The sequence below is a fragment of the Drosophila willistoni genome, assembly GCF_018902025.1.
Source record: "Drosophila willistoni isolate 14030-0811.24 chromosome 2L unlocalized genomic scaffold, UCI_dwil_1.1 Seg196, whole genome shotgun sequence".
Classification (NCBI taxonomy): domain Eukaryota; kingdom Metazoa; phylum Arthropoda; class Insecta; order Diptera; family Drosophilidae; genus Drosophila; species Drosophila willistoni.
In genome coordinates, this window is record NW_025814048.1 from 8,504,722 (window position 1) to 8,528,186 (window position 23,465).

The following is a 23,465-nucleotide window of genomic DNA, read 5'->3' on the forward strand; positions in this document are numbered from 1 at the left end:
ACTTGTTTGCTTGCGCCCTGTTGTTGCCTCAAGGCTGGCAATTAAAAACAGTTTTTGGCAGCAGCATCATTTGGCATAATATGTACCCCCCTCTACCCTTGAAACCCCATCTCTTGTTCCAGTCAACCATTTTTGTTACTCTTTCTGTCTCTGCTATGTCTGTGCTGTCTTTCTGCCTGTCTGTCTGACTGGATGTCTGGCAGACAAGACACAAAAATATTTTAATTAAAAACTCAAGTCAAAATGGTTATGTTTTTCACTTTTGTGAATGTGATATTTTTTGGCAATTGTCAATGTTAGCTAACTGTTACGTCTCGCTTAGTTCTTTGAAGGTAACGGCAACCTGGTGAGCGTTTCCACTGGCTCTCTCCTTTCGCCTAATGAGTATACCTTAGTTAGCACATTCTCTGGCAAATCAGTGTTGGCGAATTTTAAATGAACACGAGGCAATTTCCTAGATATTCAATATTAAAAGGAAATATATAAATATAATATTAAATCTAATAATGTTCTAATAGGGTGTTATTTACAGTTTTATTTCATTTAAATAAATTACTTTCAAAATGATCTAAAAATCTGTTTTTCTTATTATGAATAAATCTATAATTTTTCATCTAAGAACTTGTTGATGTTAGTTTTTTCTGGCTAAGTTTTAAAAGCAGCTAGTTCCAGGCTATTTACGCAGCACTGAACTGATCTAACGGCTTGTTCTGTTCTCTGGTCTGCCCTAAGCTGCGCTGCCATTTGCCTGCTAATGAGTTTGCCGTTCTTTTACCCGCCCACACTTCCTTGGCTGCTCCTGCATCCTCCACTTTCCCCTCTTCTTTAGTTCTTTAGCCATCACATGCAATGATACTGTTGAAAATTTTTGACACATGCTCAGCACAATGTCCCCAACACACACACACACCTACACCCAAACACACACACTTAGCTACATTGTTGCTGAAGCTTTGATGTTTTAATACCTTGTAACCAATAAGAAAATCTGGCATATTAGGTCAAGTGAAATGCTCTTAAAACACCATATTCTAATATACTAATTTATGTGAAATAAATGATTAATTTATTTGAATGCCCTTATCCTTGGACATGTTTATATGTATGTACATTTGTGTGAGTGAAACGGTTAAAGAGTATTACCAAGTTTAAGTCATAATTTGACATTTCGTTCTCTTTTTTTCAATTGAAGGAGAAAGGGGGGCAGCAGCCTTCAAGTGCAGCTTGTGATGGGGGTAAAGGAGATGACAACATTGTCATTGTGTGTTGCCATTTGTTGTTTTTTTCTTCTTCTTGTTGTTGCTGTTGCTGCTGCTGTTGTTTGTTGCGCCAAAACGTTTTCTTTACACAATGTCAACTTTCAAACAAAAGGACTTTAATTAAGTCCTTAATGACAGCTTAATTTAGCGCACTTCTCTCTACTGCATGCGTATGCTTTGACACGTACAGCAAATATCTCTCTCCCCTCCACTCTTCCTATCATCTTGACTGTCTGTGTTCCTCTTTCTCTCTTTCTTCTCACTCCTACGCTTCAACTAGTTTTTGTCTTGTCTAATTTCCATTGGCCAATTTTTTTCTCCTCAAGACTTTAAGCCCGCTGAAATGGCATTTTGATTATGTCAAATAAAATGGGAAACCAGAGAGACAGATTGTGATAGAGCGAGAGAGGGCGGTGGGGAGGGGAACTACATACAAGTTGGTGACAGCAACAACATTGTTGTTGGTCAGCAACTTTTATGCATTATATAGTACACATAGAAAAAGTTCAACAAATAACCAACAACTACTAAAGGCAGAGGCAGAGGCAGCAGCAACAATCGCAAACAGCGATAAAAACCATTTGTTGTCGCTTTTCTATGGCCCAAAAACTTGAAGTTGGCTTACTCAAGTTACGCTAACCGCTCATCGTCCCGCCGGCCCGCTAACCGCACTCCGTTCCTGGACTACCTCTGACACATATAAAAGATTTCAATGCACTTTGCCTTGCAAGTTCTTCGCGTAGAAAAAGCTTTGACCAACAACAACAACAACGAAAGAAACAAGAACAATTCTAACTTGTCAGAGCAAGCAAATGGCACTAAATATTAAGTTTGCCTTTTGCAACTTGACCAGGACCAAGACCAGGGCCAACAAGAAGCCAAGGCAAAAAAAACTTCTGGACCAGGCCAAAAACTAATGAAAGCACCAGCCATCCTACATCAACTACACCAGACTCCAACCAGTCTCAAACCTCTGCCACTAGGACAATGTGTGGCCAAAAAAAGTTCCATTTGAATGCCCTTACAGCAAATGGGCTTATTGCCTACAACTTCCATGACACAATATGGGAAAGTGTCGATATCTTCAATAGAGGAAAGGAAAAAAAAAAGGAAATAGGCTTAACTTTCAAGTTAATATTAACCACTTTCCAACTGACAATAAGCTAAAATATGTGAACTCAGTTGTAAGGGTATAAAACTAGCGTTGTAGATAAGTTCAGATAGACCTCGTTGTTGTTTTTTTTTTACTCGTTTGAGTTGTTGTTGTTTTGTATTCTGGCTTTTTTGGCTTCGACCAGAGGCGAATTTCTCATGAGGTTACGTCTAGAGGAAGGACTCTAGCTCACTTGTTTCAAGTTCAATTAATTTTAAGTGCGGCAGCCATTGTGTTGTTGTAGAGGTCTTGTTGTTGTAGAGGTCTTGTTTGTTTATCGGTTTCGTTGTTTTTGTTGTTCTTCAACTTTTTGCCCTGTGACATGCCATGTCAGCGCCTGTGTTTATGCTATAAATAATGCAACATATTTTACATAATGATAAGTTTTTGGTCATGCACGCACACTTGCACACGCTCACACACACACACACAAACGGATACACGCACACACACTCATATAGAGAAAAATAACCCTCAATTATACAAAAAAGTCTTCAATATTGCAAAAAACCGCAAAACCAAATTGTAGGTTATGTCAATTGGGCTTAACTTTTAAGGGTGCTCGCCCCACGGAAAGGATTTTAATACCCTAGGACAAAAATTAAGGTTACCAATAGCTGCAACAAAGGGATGAGAGTTTTTTTTTTTAAATTATGCCTTAGAGAATACGTTCCACAAAGGTTCAAAAATATTTGATTTATTTATCAGTGACTTGGCAAATATTAACTATAGCAGATAGATATACACATATGTAGTTATAGTAACTATATAGTTATAGTTTCAAGCTAGATATTAGGCTTATCCAGCTGTTTACGCTATGGGTTGCCCATTAAGGAATACACAACGCTCAGTCCTTACGAGACTTCCTTTTGTTATCCAACTTGGTCTATGCAATGGGTTACCTTTGGGGTATAGGCATAGTATAGTCCTTACGACCAATCCATGACCAATTCCGCATGGACTAGTCTATGCTGATGCTAAGGAGGACCGATTCGATGTAATGACTTCAATAAGAAAGATCTGCTTATGGAATAGAAAGATGTACGTAAATGGAATAGTTGATGGACCTTTGCCCTACCGTAGGGGCTAGTCAAATGTATGGTCCTTGACTTAAATATATATCAAAACCATTCTAAGTCGAAATATATTACTAATCAGACCTCTTCTTGTTTCCGATTTAAGTCCTGTTCTCGGATAATTTTGTTCTAACCCAAAAATTAACAAGAATTATTCTCATCATAGACCCGAAAAATTGTATAAGAATGAGTTATGACAGCAGTCGAAATGGAATCGACCTATTTCGCTTATTGCTTGTGTCTAATACAGTGGTGGTCAGTAGGTTAGCCCCCTTTTTTTTTAACTTTGAATTTGATTTTCTCGGCTCCCAAGAAATTTATTTAGATGACCCGTAATTATTGTCATGTCAGCTTTCGACGTTTTTTTACAGGTGCGTTTGAACGAAAAGCGCCCCCCAAATTCTGGTCAATAGCGCGGTCTTTCCAAAATCTTTAAAATTATAGTTAGACATGTGTATTCTTTGAAGAAGTTGTAGATCTAGGTAATCTAAGATAAACTGCATACCAAAAATGTTCATTCTAGCCCCAGTATTTATTTTAGGGATACATATTTATAATCTAAGTATGAAAGTAAATTGAATTTCCCGTCAAATGGTACATGTTTTATAAAAATCCGACAAAAATTAGACCGATTTCGTTGCATTAATTTTTCATGAGTAGAACTAGGTATTGTTGTCAGAATTTGCACTTAAAGACAAATTTGTCCATATTTTCGTGTTTTGAAAGAAAAGCTGAATTGAGAATAGGAATTTCCAAAATAGTGCGGAATCGTTCTCAAACAGACCTGAATGTTGACTTTAGGCTCTCGACAGTCCACTGGGTTGTGAATGGGCATCATATCGAATGCAATTACAGATTTCCATCTATATGGCATAGCCAAACATATCCTAGATTCAGTTTAGGAACTTCAATGCTTTGCGATCTTAGCGAAAATAGTCCTTTCTTCCATGTTTTCAAGGTGTTGTGATTCACACTGAATTACATACATCTTTTATGTATAATCAATTGCTTTACCAAATGCAATCTCTGTCTTCAAAGTCTACTTTTGCGATATAATAGAAATTGGAATTTGCATTCGAAAAGGCAAGGATTGAGCTGAAGGTTATGTATTTTTTGAAGTGGGGTTGGCTGCTAGAATGTTTGTAGATATCTGTTGTATAATGCAAATTTATGTTTTACACTGGCCCTGCCAATTTGCCTAACGGCCAGAAGGAACTCAATCAGGTGGAGGTAAGTAGACGGGGCACATGATGCGCTGCTCATTTGGCAGTCATACAATAAATAAACGATGGAGCTCCAAATAACAAGAGCTGGAATCTCTGGCTGGCATTGGGGGCGGACTACAATCAGGCTGTTACATCAATATTAATTATGCAAATAGGCTTGAGGCATGGTCCATCCAAGGAGGACCGAGTCCAAACCCAAATCAACAACATCCTACGACATTGGCCTCGGCTTAAGCTCATTATAACTGCATTAGCCTTAGAAAAGTGTCAGTCTTGCTTAGCAGAAGCCAAAGCCAAGAAACCAAAAAGGTGAGAAACGAAAGCGAAAGCAAAAGCAAAGCAAACTCCATTAAAGGACACTCAGGAAAATTTTTCAATTTTCTGTACTCTTCTCGCTTTGTGTCTGTGTCTCTCAAAAATGATGATGAATGTTCTAAGGCTTTGACCCAAATAAATTTGTCAATTTATCAAAAATAAAGACGACAATGCCCACCAATCCCTCCCCCCTTACATACACCACCACCACCACCACCACCTTTGGGGCAATAAAAAGCAACAATTGTGAATGAAAGCAAAATGAGAAGAAGAAATTCATATACAGAAAGACTCACAAAATGAGAAATACTTATCATAATACTTTTTGACTACCCACAAATTGTGCACACACACACACAGACACACAATACAGACAGATAGAGAAAGTGTGTGTGGGAGGGGTAGAGGGAGAAGTGGCTTAAAAGTCCTTCAAGTAGATGATTGCATGTATAGACTAAGAGGGTTGTTTCAGTAGTTTAATGCTAAAGCTTCTCAGCTAAAGTATGTCGTAAAGTATTTCTGACTTTATTACAGCAAATAATTGTTGTCTCTTTATATTCTTTTTCGACTTTCAAGAGTTTCGAGGGCTAAGAATCAATCAGGTCCTCCACAGGATTCTTCTTCCCTTATCAAATACTTCTAAAGTTGGGAATGTTACGTTTGAAAACTTAAGTGACAACCCATGTGAATGAATCTTATTATTTGGGATACATTCAAGTGTCGGATTATATTCATGTTTAAACAATAATAAATTGCAAATCATGTCTGATGTCTTCTTCTGTTGCTGATGTTATTGTGTGTGGTTTTTTGGTTGTGATTTGAATTAGGCAACTTTATCAAACTTGGTGGTACTTGAAGTATCTATTCATAATCGTCACCCTGCTTACTCCTTAGACCATTCATTCCCTAGGGCTAATCGAATTAATACACATATAAATAGAATGTATAAAGTGTATATGATATAGAGTGCTAGGCAACAACCCTTTGTATTTAGTTAGAAAAGATTTTCCAAAAAAAAAGATTTTCAACATCAACAACAGAAAAAGCAGTCGCTGAAACACTTAACAAGCTTCCTTCCGAAAGGCAAGTTGAAGTTGTTGTCTAATTGAACAATGAAAGTTCGTTAGGAACAAGTTTCACATGAGTTTTCATCTCAATGGGAAAATGTCTAAGATGTGCAAGAGACAGAAAGAGAGAGAGAGATGAGAGAGAGAGAAAGAGAGAGATGAGAGTGGGTCGATGCTGATAAATGCTGACGGTGAGACAAGATGAGGATTTTGGCGAGGGTTGGGCGACTGGAATTCTAAAGGGAAATAACTCACTTGACTTGACTGCATTTTTATCAGGCATTAATATTACTTCTTGTCCTCATCAGTTCTGGAATTTTTATTAATGATCCATTAAAAAATGAGCAAAATAAAAGAAATGATAGAACAAAAACGCAGACCAAAAATGCTTAAGAAAAGGGAATTTATAAACAAATGAAAATTAATGGCATAATGTTCAGAAAGAGAAGAGAACCAGAGAAGCGAACTGGCCACTTCAAAAGGGTGATCAGAGTGGACCCCATACTTCCTACACCCCCTCTCAGACCCTTTAGATTATTATTAATGAGGTAGCGGGCGGAAAAGAAAAGGTGCGTAAACTTACCTTGACTTGGGGTAAATGCGAAATAATAAAAGGGAATTATTAATATGACAAAAGACAAATGACTGGAAATTGAGTTTTGAAAACAACGAACAACAGAAAGACTGAACAAAACAAACCAAACCAATGGGCAGGGAAGGATATTATACTCCTTAAACACACACACACACAGTGAAACACTCAGACTTAAGCATTCGAGTTGCGGCACTCACAATCAGACGGCAAGACAAACGACTGGTCCTTGGCCTTTCTGACTTTTACTCTCACTCACTCTATAGAGACACTGACTTTGCCCTAAGGCAAATTGAAAATGTGGTTTAGCTTTATTTTGCCCTCAAACCCCCCCAACGCCTCTTGCCCCTTACAACCCTCCATCTATCTATAATGTATGTATAAGCATAGGCGTAGTCCTACTTTAATCTCTAAGCAAATGATAAGATTTTTTAGGTTTGTCTTTCAGATAAAACTCCTTACTATAATTGTCTCAACGGTATGTTCAAGTTTGGTGACTAAAAACCCCCCTTATAAATCGCAGCCTCTGCTAAAGATGTACATATACATAAGTATCTGAGACGGTGGAGTGGTGTGGTTAAGAGTTAGAGTTAGTGAGAGAGGGGTAAAAAGAATAAAGGATGTGCTTTGGCCGAGAGACCCTTAAGAGCCAAACGAGAGATGAGATGAGTTTAGATGACAAAGGTCAAAAATACATTATGTGCTAATGCAAAGTCCATGTTAATAAATGTTGATTGAAATAATGATGATTAATATTTTTGCATTTTGACATTTTAGCTAAGGGAAAACAATAGTGTTTGCTATTTTACCACTTTGTTGTTGTTGTTGTTGGTGTCTCTGTTTCTTTGGCATTTTCTTTGCCTTTTGTTTGAGGCCGCCGACATTGCCGCAGCAGCTCAAAGTGATTTATTGTAACGAGAAGAAGACAATTTCTAGCTACGCTTTTACATTCCTTTTTTTGTGACTTTTCTTTTTCGTATTTTCTTTTTTTTTGTCTTTTACATTGTGACAACAATTTATAGCTGAAATTTTTGTCACACACACACACACACACACAGTCACATCTAGCAGATTCGCTTTTCTGCAATTTCATGTTTTATTTAGTGCACCTGCAGATCAGCCTTCTACGTTTGGGTAGCTACTTCTCCTCCCTTCCTTTATCCACCCACACTCACTCCCCCCACACACATGTATAGCCAATAATACCTAACTTGTATGTGTGTGGGTGTGTGTGTGTTAGCGTGTGAGCTGCATTGGCATTTTTCGATTATTGGTTTTCTTTCATTTGATTGCACATTTACACAATTTTTTTCCATCCACCTTTGCTTGTACAATTTTTTCTGCTGGCACCACAAAACAAAAAATCTCTTTCACTCAATATACCCTGTAGTTTTTATGACCATTAAAGGACGCCTGTTTAGGTTAGACTATTAAGCCTTCAATCTGCTCCTAAAGCATCAAAATGAATGAATACATTCAAGGCTTGGATAGATTAACAGATTCTTCACAAATTCACAGTCCTAATCCCCAATGGAACTTGGAACCTTTCAGTATTGCTTCATATAGGGGCAAAGTCGAGAACCAAAATATAATATTTATATATAATCTAGGTAGAAAATGAACCCGCAAGCTCTTAAGATATAGTAAATATAAGAAGACAATGTCTAAAACGTCCTAATGATTACCTAAAATTTGGTCAATTCGATTCCTTTTAAAGGGTATTACAAAATCAGTTCGAAGTTAACTTTTGCCGAATACGATATTCCGTGTAGTTTTGCTGTCAAGTGTTTTGTCGCTTGTCAACGTTTTTTCTCTTGCCAAAATGCAACTGAGTGTGTGTGTGTGTGTGTGTGTGTATGTGAGGTGTGTATCTATTTGGCAATTGCAATTTTGTATATTTATTGCTCTTGCAAAAAATGCTAAAGAGAAAAATAGTAAAACAGACATAGAGAGATGGCGGGGGTTGGGGGTTTTCGAGGGGGACTGCCTAATTGGGCACTTTGTCCTAGCCCGAGAGTCTGTGGCAAAAATGTTTCTAGATTATTAAATTAGCGGCAGACGGTAAAGCGCTTTGCATATGAAAAGTGACAGTAAGTGCACACTTTTTGACCCTCTGTCACCCAACCACCCACCATTTGACCACCCCGTCCCGCCCCCTGTCTGGGTGGTCTTCCCAATTGCCACAACTAAAAAAGCGAATGGAAGGGAGGTGGGCGGGATGAAAAAAAAGAGAAGCGAAAAGGTTGAAACCAAATGAGAACTGGCTGTTGTCGCCATAAACTTAAAAGCCTTGTCATGTTTACTTAACATTTTCATTCTACTTTTTTTCCCTATTGCTGTTGTTGTTGTTTTACTTTTTTCCCTTTAATTGTGTTAGTGAACAAGCGAGAGATGCTGTAACAAAAATTTTCCATGCCACACTCTCCATTTCCCCTCCCCTCCCGACCGCCTTTTTCGCTCATTGTTACTTACCCCAACAATTTGAAGCATAAATGTGAAAATTTTCTAGCCTAGAAAATGATTTTCCTTGCCAAAAATTAATACTTAAAAAACAGGGTGTTTCAAAAATTAAGTTCAAGACAAAATGATTAACCATTTGACTTAAAATTTCAGTGAAAGGGATTTTAAAAACAGCAAATAACAAGAATTTTTAGATTTTTTCAAACAGTTTCATTACATAAATCAATTTTTGGACCATTTGATGCCAATAATTATCCAAATTTAACACCCTATATACCTACATGTGCATAAATACATATATACACATAGCGGTATATATATTTGTAGGTGCATGTTCAAAATATATATGTAGGTATATATTAAACAATTTGTCTAACATTTAATGAGAACAAATTCGAATTTATAGCCCGCAGCTTGAGAACAAAACCAAAAAACTTTTCGTATTTAGCCGCCAGCTAAACGGCAGCCGCTCAAACGCTACTTCAAAGACAATCAGAGGTTGCAAAAGGGAGTGAGGGAGTGTGAGAGGGGGAGAGGAAGGGACAGGAGGTGCTGTGAGGAAAAGTGTTCGAGCCGGGGGGTAGAGTATACTTTGCCAGCTCAAATTATAGTCAAAAATAATTATTTTCCTCAATAATTGCACGCTGGGATGAAAGTGGAAAATAACACGACATTTCCCATTAAAAAAAAACAACAATAAAACGTTGACAAAAAAAAAATGAATTTTAAAATGGTAAAATTGTCAAAAAAAAAAGCAAATCAACCCAAATTTGATATAAATAATCCTGTTTTTTATCTCCAATTTAAATGAAAAATTTCTCATTCCATGGGGAATTGAATTCAATTTTTTATTTGGTAGTTCCAGAAAATAATACTTTAGAAATATTAAGGATCCTAAAATAATGCCAAGTTGGTCCCAAATTCAATTACATATATGGCTAAAATATTTGGTGTACACCTTATCTGACAAGGTGAACTTTTGGTATGAAAACAACCTATTTCAATGAATTTTGGATATGTTGTAGAACGCACTATCATTTGAGGCTGAGTAAAATCTATGTTTTCATAATAATTCGCGTTAAACTATATGCTTTTAGACTGGGTAAGTAAATTCGCGTGAGGACTTTAAGCAGCTCAGCTCAGTGGATAGAGATCCTGTCGGCCAAATCTTGATTAGGTTTATTAGACCTACAATTTTTCTTTGGGGCTAAAGGTGTAAAGTAAACTTTCTCCTTTTAGCCGAGTCCAAAATTTTAGGGCTTTGCATCAAAATTTACCTAAAAAAAATTGTTAATGCTATGTCCTCTAATTTTCAACTTAAAGTCTCGTATTAAAAGTCATTATAGGTGTTACAATACGTCGAAGTCAATTTTTAAAAGAAGAATATTCAAAAGGTAGCACAAAAAGCTTACCAATTTTAAGTAAAGGTTTTTTTGAGATCCACCTAGTTCTATCATCAATCATATTTATTATATGCTTAAGAATTCTAAAATTTCATTGCCCATATCATATTATAATCATTTATACTCAAAAACTATTTGGAAATTACAACTAAAAGAAGTACCAAAATATTGACAATTCTTACAATACCAGAAACTTTGACATAATCTTCTCTTAAAAATTGAATTCAACGGCTAAAAAACAAGGTTTGAGTTAAGTTTCAAAAAGTTCTTAAGCCAAACAGATAAGTCTTTACAAACTTTATTTAAAAATCTTATTAAAGTAAAGAACAACAAATTGATATCTCAAATTTTTTGTTTGCAAAGTATATTAAAAGAACAAAAACAAAACAAAAACCTTAAGCTACTAAAACTGGTTAAAGAACTAGTCAAGAAGTCTTTATTTTTAATTTTTTCTCCATGTATAGCCATTTTCTTTATATTCCTTATATTTATTTTCTGTAAATACATATGTAACTTTATTAAAATATTTTATCATTTTATTTTTTAATTAGTTATACTTCGACTGTTTTCATGTATTTGAAACTACATTCTTTTATATTTTATACAAATGTTTGCAATAAATTGTATATTTTCTCGACATTTTAGGGGCATTTTGTATTTTTGTATTCATCTTTCAAGTTTTCCTTTTTACCGATTTTTGTTGTTGTTTTTGTTTTAGACAGAATTTTAGTTGTGGGGAAAAACTTTTCATTGTGTACACAATAGCAGATCGAAAAGTTTACATTTCAGCGAAAAACTAAAGTATATTTCTTTTTAGTTGTTGCACACATCGTAAGAGGAGCAAGAGGAAATAGGAAGAATCAGACTAGAAACTTTACTTCTGTTGGATGATAACAACAACAAATAAACAAATAGACATAGAGACAGAGAGAAAGAGAGAGGGAGATAGTCAGACATGGCAGACTTACGGCTGTCAGACATTGGGAGAAGAGAAGTATTCTCAATTGCACTACAATTTGATGTATGTAAAATGTGCCAGGGAACAGAGAACTGAGCATAGAACAGGGCAACAACAAATACTTTGGGGGAATCAACACTAGGCAAACAAAAAGGCACCAAAACGACGGACGGACAGACGGACGGACGGACATACTACATATGCAAAATGTCTATTCAAAGAACAAGGGATAGCAAAGGGAGGGAGGGAGGAGGAGTTTGAGACAGCAAAAGAAAATTAGAGTAGCAATCGTGGCAAATGAGTAGCAAAACCAAGGCAAGAATAGAGGCAGAGAGATGCAGATACAGATACAGTTAGTTAGCACGTCAATTGGCAAGGATATGTGCTCCCAAGTGGCAGCCACACACAAAACTCACAGACACACACACACACACACACACATAAAAAAACCTCCAACATCGTATATATACATAGGGAAAAAGTTCGGGTTAAGCACAATAATATGTACATACGTCCATTATGTCTATCTATCTGGCATCGAAGCGAATAATGGACAAGTAAAACAAGTGGCACATCCAACTCCAGAAACTGCAAAGCTGCAAAACTCGACAAAAAACTACCAACTCCAATTCCAAAAAACATTCAGTTAGAACTCAAAACTGTTAACTCTCGTAACTCGAACTCAAGTAGCCATTGGCCATACACCATACGCACACCCACACACACACCCACATACACATACACACACTCACAATGCGCTCTAAGTGCTGTTCGCATGTGTGACTAAACTTTGCCATACCCTTACGCAAATTAATTTCACAACACTTAATCATAAAGTTGGTAATGGAAAGCAGAGAAGATCATTGTAAATTATAGACCAGTTCTTTGGGTTGTCTACCATTCCTGCCTTTATGTGAACTGAATATAAACGTGCTCATTGCAATTTGGATAGATATTACCTCTTATATTGCCAACTGGTCGATCTCCGATGTAAGTTAACCATATTTATAAAGTTGTGATCGAAATTACTACGAACTACTAACAATAAGACATCGATAAACCAGCAGGTTCACTCTAACGATTCCTTAACTATTCTTTAAGAATCATTTAACTCTCGTCTAGTTTGTCATTTTCAGGGTATAGTCACTTCGTTGTGTCGTTTAGAATGAAATTTTGCACCTTTGCAGAGGTTTCTGGTTTGACGACCAAATGCAAATTGAATATGGAGAATGCTTTGGCACACCAGCCACTTTTCGAAGGCCATCTCACTCACTCTTTGCTGTCTTTCTCTCTCTCTTTTACTCTGAACCTTATTGCTTATTTGCACTTGACTCGAGTGTTCCTAAAAAACCCATGTATGTGTGTGTGTAAATGTGTGTGGGTGTGTGTGCCGCATCCCTGCCGCATCTGTTGGCTTTGACATGGTTGAAAAGAAACCAAACAGAAAGTGCACAAATCGGTGTTTCTTGTACTCCTTTTCTACTCCTCCTACTATTCTTCTTATCATAGAGTATTTTTTTTTGCCTGTATATAGAGCTCAGGCCCGCACTCAATTGTAATGCGCTTAATTTTGAACAAAGAGCAGCAGTTTGATTCTGGTTGCAACTTCTGCTTCCTACTTAGTAAGCCTACTTACTTAGGGAGTCGACTGTGGTAACAAAGGACGCGAAATGCTTTGTTTTGAGGCCCCACCCACAGAAAATGCACAATCAGACGATAAAAATACAAGCATAACAAAGGCAAAGATGCAAATGAAGTCCAAGTCCAAGACGAAGACCAAGAACAAGACTCAGACTGAGACCAAGAGCAATGTCTGTTTCCTTTATTAATAATTGCCTCCCCCCATCCTCAAGGAGTTGCGCCCCAAAAAGTATGCTAAGTCATTTTCATAATTTTCAGATTTCTTCCTACTAATGATGGAGAGCAAAAGGAGAAACAAACAAGCAAATAAGAATGAATAAAAAGCTCTTCCTAAATACTCAACTTACAACTTACAATTGTTCATTTCGAGAATGCATTTCAATTGTTTATTTGACTGGCATAATGAAAATGAAGTATCAGAGAGTATGTGGAGAGTGAGTGGAAATACATATTTCTCTTCCTTCCATCTGGCATCTCTCAATCAATTATATAAAGCACAAGTGAGTTGCTGCTGCTTTTTGGAAAATGTAATAAACTTATGCATGTTATTTGCATAAATGCAAACATGCAACCAACGAGCCAACAAACAGGCAACAGCAGCAGCAGCAGCACTACCAGAACCAGCAAAAGGACCAAAAGGAAGCAAACAAACAAACAACAACAAACAGGAACAAGAAAACAGGAACGGAAACGGAAATGCAAATGTTCTCACAAGAGCGGAAATCTATTTCAATAAACTTGCGACATTGATAAATTAATAATCTCAGATTTTAGGGTGCTGTTGCTACTGCTGCTAACATATGACTTAGTTCCTTGACCTGATAAAGGTTACACTGAGAGAAAAATTCACATTATGGTAAGTTTATTTTGGATAAGACGCAATTTTGTCCTCAAATCGATTACAAATGCAGATTACAAAGCGGAGAGTCTTGAGATTTGATTGAAAGCGATCGTTTCGATTTCAAAAAGGATTTCATAGATTTGAATGACTTTTTGCTCGAGTGTAGAAAGCGGAACCGAGAAACACAGAAAGAGAGACATATATATTCGCAAAATTCAATTATCCTGGGCTCATGACAAAAGTTGTCATTCTGTTGCAACAATTGCCAAACAACAGAAGGAGCAAAAACATGTCAGTATAGTCAGTGGGAGAGAGAGAATTCTGTGAGAGTTGGACAAAAATCGAAATATCTAAGCCGAGTTGAGTTTTCTGGTCCGAACTTTGACAGTTGGAATTAAAATTCTTTTGGCCTTTTGCATGATTTATGCCCGAGAAATGAAAGATTGCCTAGACAACACCAATGCTACAATGTGAGAGGGTAGTGGGTAGGCAAAAATCATAGGGATAAATCTGTTAATTGTTTTGCCTAGCTAACGGGTGCCCTTTATCTAGTCGACAGTAGTCCTTCCCTTCTCCTTCCCTCCCCGCCTCTTTTTGCTAACGGTATTGCTGCAACCTGTCCCAACCAATTTTCGATGGCAAAAGTTGTTCACTTCACTTGCAACTTTAACTCTAGTCTAAGCTAGTTTGTTGGCCTGCGGTTTTTTTGGCTTTTGGGTTTTTGGCTTTTGACTTTTTGTGACATGGCCTTTGACCGGGCACTGAAAGCTGTGGCTTTTCCTCTTAAGCGACAACCTGTCATCTTTTTTAACGGGTTTCCTACATCCTTTTCCGTCAGCTTTAATGCTTTTGCTCAGTTAGTCGGGATTTTCGCCTCTGGCAAAGGTGTGAACAAACAGTTAAATCCACGCATATACATTTTTTTTTTTTTTTGGAAGCCCAGTTTCAGTTTTAGCCTGCATTTAATTTATCCTGCACTTCTTCTAGTCTGTTGACTCTTTTCAATGATATTTCTCCCGGTTTTGTTTGTTTGTTTGTTTGGCTGCCTTTGCACCCATTTGAAATGCAACGAATTTTACACCGTCTACTGCATTTGCATTGAGTGACACAATATAAATCCCAGGCAAAAGTAGTTGGAACCACACAGTCCGGGAATGCTTTTTTAATTATGCAGCCATACACACAACAACAACAACAACGACAACGATGACACAACAAAAAAAAAAACGCATAAAAAAAAACTAGCTGCAGAAAACGAGAGAAGAAGTTGAAGGACTTCTTTTATCCTGTGTCTCGCTGTCTGTCTATCTTCCTGTATATCTTTGTCTCTCTGCTCTCGGGTTGACTCATTGTCAGACGCCTTGGCTAGACAGGAGATTTTTGCCTTGTGACTTTTGCGTTGTTATCATGACACGAAGGCGTGAAGAGTTGCTAAAACTAAAACTACATTCAAATAGACTTAGATAAATCCATGTCGGCATGACTTTTACTTGCATTTGAAATTCGCTACCCAAATGAAAAGGTATAGGTAAGCAAAGTAATTGGTTGGCAAGGTGATAGTTTCTCTTCCAGTTTGATGTCTTTCGTTTGACAATAAATAAGAATAAATTTATCTTTCAATAAATTGAATCTTTTTGCAACTTGAAGAAAACATGTGAGCTAATTGGTCATTAAACAGTTTAGACTTGAGTCATTGCCTAAACAAATTTTGAATGGCATTGATTCCAATTAACCTTTTTATCAAACCTTTTCAAATTTCAAATCAATTTTACTTAAGGCCTTAAGTCCAATTAATGTCTAATGGCAATGCTGATTGGTGACCTCTTACTCCCTTTTAAGGGATTTTATATATATTTTTCAAGGTTGACATGAAACTTATTTAATTACCACACCACTAAATAGGTAATTAAGCTGTTATTGTTTAATTTAATTCATTTAAAGGGTAATACTAAAGCCATGAATCTATTATTGTTTTGTTTTCGGGATAAGGATAAGTTGAACTATAGAACTAGTTTGTATGATCTTTGCGCTGGTCATAGAATCGAAACGAATTAATTATAATAAATTTTTTTTTTTTGATATTTACAAAGTATAGTTTTTTCGATCTAAGAGTAATTTATTTTCGATCTAAGAATAATTTGCTATTGCGACTCAATTTCAATTATGAATAAAGAAAAGGAAAGGAACAAAGAAAGCAAAGAAGTGTAATTTTATTATTTAAAACATTTGAAAAAGGTTGCCAATATGATTGTCAAATGGAACTAAAGGCACAAAATTAAACAATATATCTAAAAATCAAAGTTTTTTTAAATTTAATTTCGTCAGCTTTTGTTATAGGAAAAATGCTATAAATACTTTGTTGAAAAAAGAAAACTATTAGAACTATTTTGCCTTTAGAAGGGTATTTAGGGATATGCTGACTATTTCGACTATATAGTTGTGTTACAGCAATTGAAAACAAACTAAAACCAACCCAAAAGCAAATGAGGGTGTCACAGAAATGTCGTTTGTTAGTTTACAAATCTATCAGGTTCACCTCCAACCTGTGGACAATATTGCAGTTGTTGATATAAAAGAAAACATTGCTGATATAAACTTTGATAATTTTTGCATAGATCTGCATTTAAGCGATCGGGGCTTTTATAACTTTTGGAGATCTTAGAAACAAGTTCATTTTTATTGCTTTTCAACGGATTTATTTATTTTTCCTAAAGTTTCAAAAAGCACATATACAGCTAACAGCTTTTATCGTGACAGCTGATATTTCTAGCAGTAACAGTGATTCAAAAAGGGTGACTAAAAATGAAATTGCCGTGATTTCTGTGACACTAACATTTCATTTGGTAGACTTCAAAAACAATCTGCCTCAAAATCTCTAGACATTTCTATGACACACCTTATAAAGACTATTTAAAATCTCTTAAAATTTGAGACAAATTTGAGACAAATGTTGAAAAAATATGTCACACCTTGTCATTCAACTTGTTTTATAACAATAATGATGAAATATAATTTGACCCATAATCAGAGGAGAACAAAGAAACCTCACCTTTTAAAAGGAAAATCTAAAAGCAATCACATCGATTTCTTCAACTTTCATAACATAACGATAATATATATGTACCCACATACATATATGTATATCACTTGATGTCGAACATTATTTGCTCTTCTGTTCAAGAAGCAGCATTTATTTGCTCACTTACCTGGCGACAACTCCTCGGTGATGCCTTGAATGGTACGAGTGAATAAAGTCAACATGAGCAAACTGGCCACCAGGAGCCATTGCCATGATGCTCGAGGATGTAGATGCTGCTGATGTGGCTGTAAGGATGTTTGGTGTTGCTGTTGCAACACTTGCCGCATGGATGTTTGCATTTGAGCGGCACCTGTAAAGACGACAAAACAATATTATATCAGTTTAACCATTGTACGAACTTCTTATTAATGTCAGAGACCAGGTCAAGTCAACCCAAGTCAACGCAAGTCAGTCAAGTCAGCAATTTGCCAAAACGGGGGGGGAGAAGGGGAGCGAAGAAGAAAACGAAGTGAAATCATTAATATTTTCCTTCAACATCATATTGACAGGCAGAGAAAATCAGTCTGAGGCAGCAGCGCACATTATTCACCAGAACGACGCCGCAAAGTATGCAACGTCATGCGGTGCGGTACAGTGCGGTACGTTTCATCATCACGGGCAAGATGGGGTAAAGATGGCATGGAATGGGATGAAAGAATGGACGGACGGACTAACACTGACACTGGCCGGCCAGCCAACCAGCCAACCGGCGTAAGGGAATCGTCGTCGTCGTAGTCGTCGTGGGCTACACGTCAAACACATTCATCACGAGTGCCAGAGTGACAGATGGTAAATGCGCCTACAGTTTTATGTCATACGCAAGGGCAAAAAAAGGACAAATGAAAATTTTCCAATTACTCTACAACAACGACAGCAACGACCACGACAACGATGATGTCCAATGTTTTCGTTCTCTCTCGTTTCAAAAAAAAAAAACCAAAAAAAAATTTAAAACCAAAGACTTTAAAAATATCCATTGCAGGAAACCCTCTGCTTGTGCGATAGGCATAATTATGATTTGTTTAGCAATATTTGTCAGACGTCATGTAGAATTGCTTTTTGAATGACGAGGCTGAATCTATGTATGTATGTATGTATGTACATATAGTTGATCAAAAACGCATTTTGGTTTTGCGTGTTTGTGTGTGTGTGTGTGTTAGTCCTGGGCACGAATTTAATATACGTAATACCATCAGGGCTCTTTGGTCGGTCACATGTGCCACTGACATGATTTGCCATTATTTTAACGCTAAAGTGTCAAGGGCAACAATATTTTCGTTCATTCTTCACTTTGGTTTTCTGCTTTTTTTTGATAAATTTTTCGTTTTGAAATTGAATGAAAAATTCAAGCAAACAGCAGCAGCTGTGTGTGAAATATATAATTATTTCAATATGATAAGTTAATATTGATGATTGCCCTCTAATACGTTTTCTTAAATAAAATACAGAGTTAAAGGATGAAATTAATTTTCTATGTTTTTCCTATGATGTATTAGTTTGTGATTTCAAATTTGTGCAAGGTCACAGTTTGAGTTACTGAAGGGGGCATCCTTAAATTGCGCCTTGAAGTATTACTCAATACTGTTTTAAATAAATGTAATATTGTTGTAAATTTTAAAATTTAAAATACTCTAGGAGATATGTATGGCGTTTTGTGTGAGATTTGCTTACTTAAATAAATGGAAACTTTTATATGAAAACGCGTTAATCTCGAAACCATGTTTTTTGAACTGGCGGTAAAGGTTTAGTCCGTAATTCTGAGCCGATTGTGTTATCCTTGCCACCATCAGCATGCCTCATTGTTTTTTGGCTAAGTTTGGAGACAAGGAACGTTTATTTTTGGCTTAGTTTGGAGGCTGAGAAAGTTTTTAGCAGCCCTCGTACCGAAGAAAAAACATTTTTTTTCACTTTATCTCGTTCTTAATTGAATAGAGAACACCTAAATTCTAATAACTCTTTGTTTTTAAATTATAATTGTGATCCTACAAAGATTACTTGAATTGTATAACAAACTAAAACAATTATTTAATATTTAAAATGTACTTTTCGATTTTAGTGCTATGTAGTAATTAAAAGGTCGCTAAAATCAACAATTATCTTTTCGATTTTGTTTAAAGTAAAGTTTTTCATAGAAAACAATCTCTTCCAAAGAGAGCACTCACTATACATATAAGCTATCAAATCTTCATCTTACATTGCCTAAATGTATGACTCAGAAAATCTATTGACCCGCTAAATCAAAAAGGTAAGGTATGTACATATATACATATATGTACATGTGTATATATATATGTGTATATATGTATGTATATATATATGTATGTAGTAGGGATCAAAAATTGATAAATATTTAATAAATCGAAACCGAAGTTTAGCATATCTTCGATGAAAAGTGTGAACCCTATCGACATCCCGATGAATGCCTGCCATATGTTTCTATTATTTTAGTCGTAAAACTTTCGTATCAAAGAAGTTTACCATGAGCCTTTGTATATGCATTTACAAGTGTGTGTGTGTCTGTGTATGTGTGTGTGGGTTTTACGAGCTACTGCTGCTAACCGCGGGTATTTACACTAAGTCTAATGAAATGTTTAACAAGCACTTTGCAGTGAGCAAATCCCAATGACCCATAATATTAGCATAAAATCACTTTGGCTTGCCTCGACAAAACTTCAAGCTAGGTTGTTTCTCTACTACCATAAATAGTGTGAAAGTGTGTGTGTGTTTGTGTGTGTGTATGTGTGTGTGTAGTGTTTGCCCTTTCTTAACATGCTCGCGGTAACAAAATTTTCATTTAAATGGCGCACTTTAAGAGTTTCATTTTTTATACCCTGCATTGCAAAAGCCAAAAGGTAGTCCAGGTAGTAGAAGAGTCTTTTAACACCAAGTAATTATTAAGTTTGCTATAGAAAATGGAGAAGATTTGGCGACTCCTTTTATTATGCTTCTTAAAGTAACTTATTTGGATGATCAACCCGATCCAATAAGATTCTCTAGCAAAACTCTTAATACTTATATAGAACAAAAACTAACATCAAGCTTCTCCGCCAGATGATACTATAATCATTTACTAAGCAGAAGAATACAAAAACCAGAGGGCCGGGGCTAACTTCGACCGCGTCAAAGTTTGTATACCCTTGCAACTTTTCTGGTAACTCTTTCCTTACCTATAGCCATCAAGGTGGAAAAACGTTTTATCTAAAAAAGCTGTTTCCGAAACAACGGCCTACAATCTTAGCATAGCAAATAACGACGATATTGATCCAAGTCACTGTTTTCGACCGATCGTTCCTATGGGAGCTATATGATATAGTCACCCGATTTTGATCAAATTTGGCATAGTCGTTTATATGTATAATAAACTCATCAATATAAAATTTCACGACAATAGCTCAGAAAATAACGAAGTTATTGAGAAAAGTCACTGTTCGTGACTTTGCCGTTTGTATGGCAGCTATATGATATAGTGGTCCGATCCGGCTGAATCCGAGATATACAACGCCTGCAGTATATACAAGCCTACATGCAAAATTTCAGCTCTGTAGCTTTAACGGTCTAGGAGGAGTTTGCGTTGATCCAGACGGACGGACAGACGGACAGACGGACGGACGGACGGACGGACGGACGGACGGACGGACGGACATGGCTATATGAACTCGTCTCGTCATGCTGATCAAGAATATATATACTTTATATGGTCGGAGATGCTCCCTTCTATGCGTTGCACACTTCTGACCAAAATTAATATACCCTTTTTGCAAGGGTATAAAAAAGTTCAAGAACAAAGATTGAACTTTGATTCCTCTCAATTGCTAGGTATCCCACAGTTGGGCCAACGATTTTTTGCTCTTTGTTTCATCGAAAGGCTTACAAGAGTCAGAGTCAGAGAAGGTTTTTGCTATGATTCCCCCTCTGACGTTTCTCTGTTCTAGAGTTTGGACGAACATTCCTGGTTCTAAATTTTTATGGCTGGTTCCATACTTTATTTTATTTCATTTTATTTTATATTTTTTTTTTGTTTTTTTCTTTCTCCACACACAAAATAAATTACATTAAAATTCTAAGCCATCAGCTTGCCGCTTTTTGAAATTTATTTTTGCACATTATCCGCTTCAGCCACAAATTGTATTTTATTCCGCAGTCTCTGCCAAGGCAACAACAGAAACAGCAAAAGCAACAAAGACATGGCCAACTGACGGTGGTATTTGTTGTAGTTTGCCTGGAAAGCTTCGAGGAAAAGTTGTAAAGTATCCTTCGAGGCAATTAGTTTATTTGTACAATTTCATTTCATTTAGGCTGTCGGAATTTTAATGCGTTTCATTAAGTTTTGCGAGTAAATTTTGGGCAACTTCTCATCCCTCTTCTGCCAACCTTCTTCACACTATATATACATATACAAAGCACTTGGCCAAGTGGGATCTTGGCTAAATCGTAACGAAAAGCAAAAAAGAAATATGTTCGGCAATGTAATAAAGTGAAGACAAATTATGATGTGGTCAAGAAGCACCAAAAATTAAAACAAAAGTTTTACGTTTTCTTTACGAAGTAAAGAGAAGTTATTTTCGTTTTCCTAAATGAAACTTTTGCTCATCTAAAGGTTGGGAATAAAAGCAAGGGACAATATTGAACACGTGTCTATAATAAAAATTTTGAAATATCCTCAGGGGACTACGATTATAACTAAAAAAAGAGAAACTTTGCTTTATATAACATTGCCGATCACTGCATTAAATGAATATTATTCTAATCAAAGAATGGTCAAGCAATAAATGACAGTTTTGTGGGATTCAGACAATTATCTTATTGAATTTACTCTACACTGAGCAAAACAGCAACACCAGAGAGAGTAGTTAGTGTTGTATTACTCAAGTGTGAGACGAATTTTCGTTCCTTATCCTAATGGAAACACTAAAAACATAACCATACTATGGAAAAAAACGCCTTTATATGGGGAAAAAAAAGGTCCTAACCTTGAGAGTCCCATTTTACAATGATATTTAAGCCAAAATTTATATAGAAACCAATATTTGAAGCGCAAAATAAATTTAATATTAACTAAAAATTAATCCATCTAAATTTTTTTAATTATTATTAAAGTGAGTTATTGTCTATACATACATATATGATTGTCCTTATTGTGGCTTGTTGGAGATAAAGCAACACCAAAGAAGATATGGGAGGACAATTTAATGGACTTTTGAATGAAGACACTTTGAACATTATGTCGAATTGCATATTTTATAATAAGATTTAAATATCCTGGACAAGTTTCAAGAAGAAACAAAAAAAAAAAAGGCCAAAAAAAACTAGCAATATGCAATGCTAAAACATTTGTGTTCTTTTTTTTTGCAATATGGCTTACTATTTCGCTTCTGGTTGACCAAATTACATGAAATTTTTGAAATTACTCTCTTTTTAGTTACAAAATCAAATGGTATAAAGTCATATTTGTATGTATTTATATGAGATTTGGCATCTTATATCCTTTTCTTTGGAGTTAAGTCATATTTGCATGTTAACTCAAAAAAAATAGGTTATGAGAAGCCCAATGTGTTATCTACCCAAAAGCTATTTGCTAAGCCCTAATTTTACAGTCGTAAAATCATAATAATGTTTAATGTTCTCCAATTAATACTTATTCTTTTTAGTTATAATAATTTTAAAACAATTTCAACTAGTAGTTTACGAATATAGCTATGGCCTATTAGCTATAGCTAGTAAGAAGATTGGCTGTAATTAACAATCACTGCCCAATCACATTATAAATAAATAAATAAATACGAATAATACGAATAATATTGCACTGATTCAGTCCTTATGAAAAAGTAAATATTGAAAAGCTCTTCAAAGTATATCGTTAGTTAAAGGCAACAAGATATAATTTACCAAATTGTCAATAGATTTTTGAGATCATTTGTTTAAAACTAATCATTTTATTAATAATTACAATGAGCTCCTTAGATCACTTTCATCTTAATGGGTAATAATGGATGGCCTAAAATCTATGTATAAATTAACAAATTATTCTCAACTTTGGATCGCTTACAATATATGCAAATATGTACATAGATATGTCTAATAAACAAATTATTGATAACCTTGGCAAAAATTCCGCATATATGCTGAAATTCTACATTGTTGCATATGGCAAAGTGTATTTCTATAGTCACATGACTCTGCTGGAGTAAAGAAGAAGACACATCTTATCAGAAACATGAAACACTATTATCCTTTTCTCTAGAAATCAGTTTACAAAGTAAACGTTGTAATGGTGGCGGCATAGTCGACTTTAGAGCAAACTTTTCTTATCAATATAAACAGAAAACCTTTCTATTGCCCCCCAAAAGAAGCTTCTGCTAGGCGTAGCGTATAAAAAGTAGACAGGACAAGGGAGA

The 23,465-nt window shown here is 35.8% G+C and overlaps 1 protein-coding gene across 1 annotated transcript in view; it reads right to left on the reverse strand.

The window, feature by feature from the left end:
* Window positions 1-17,376, reverse strand: part of LOC6640250 (semaphorin-2A) — a 41,158-nt gene extending 23,782 nt beyond the window's left edge. The window contains exon 1 of the mRNA XM_023182044.2: window positions 17,198-17,376. Within this exon, the coding sequence (XP_023037812.1) occupies window positions 17,198-17,369 (172 nt within the window). The 5' untranslated portion in view covers window positions 17,370-17,376. The remainder of the gene's footprint in view (window positions 1-17,197) is intronic.
* Between the last annotated feature and the right edge of the window lie 6,089 nt (window positions 17,377-23,465).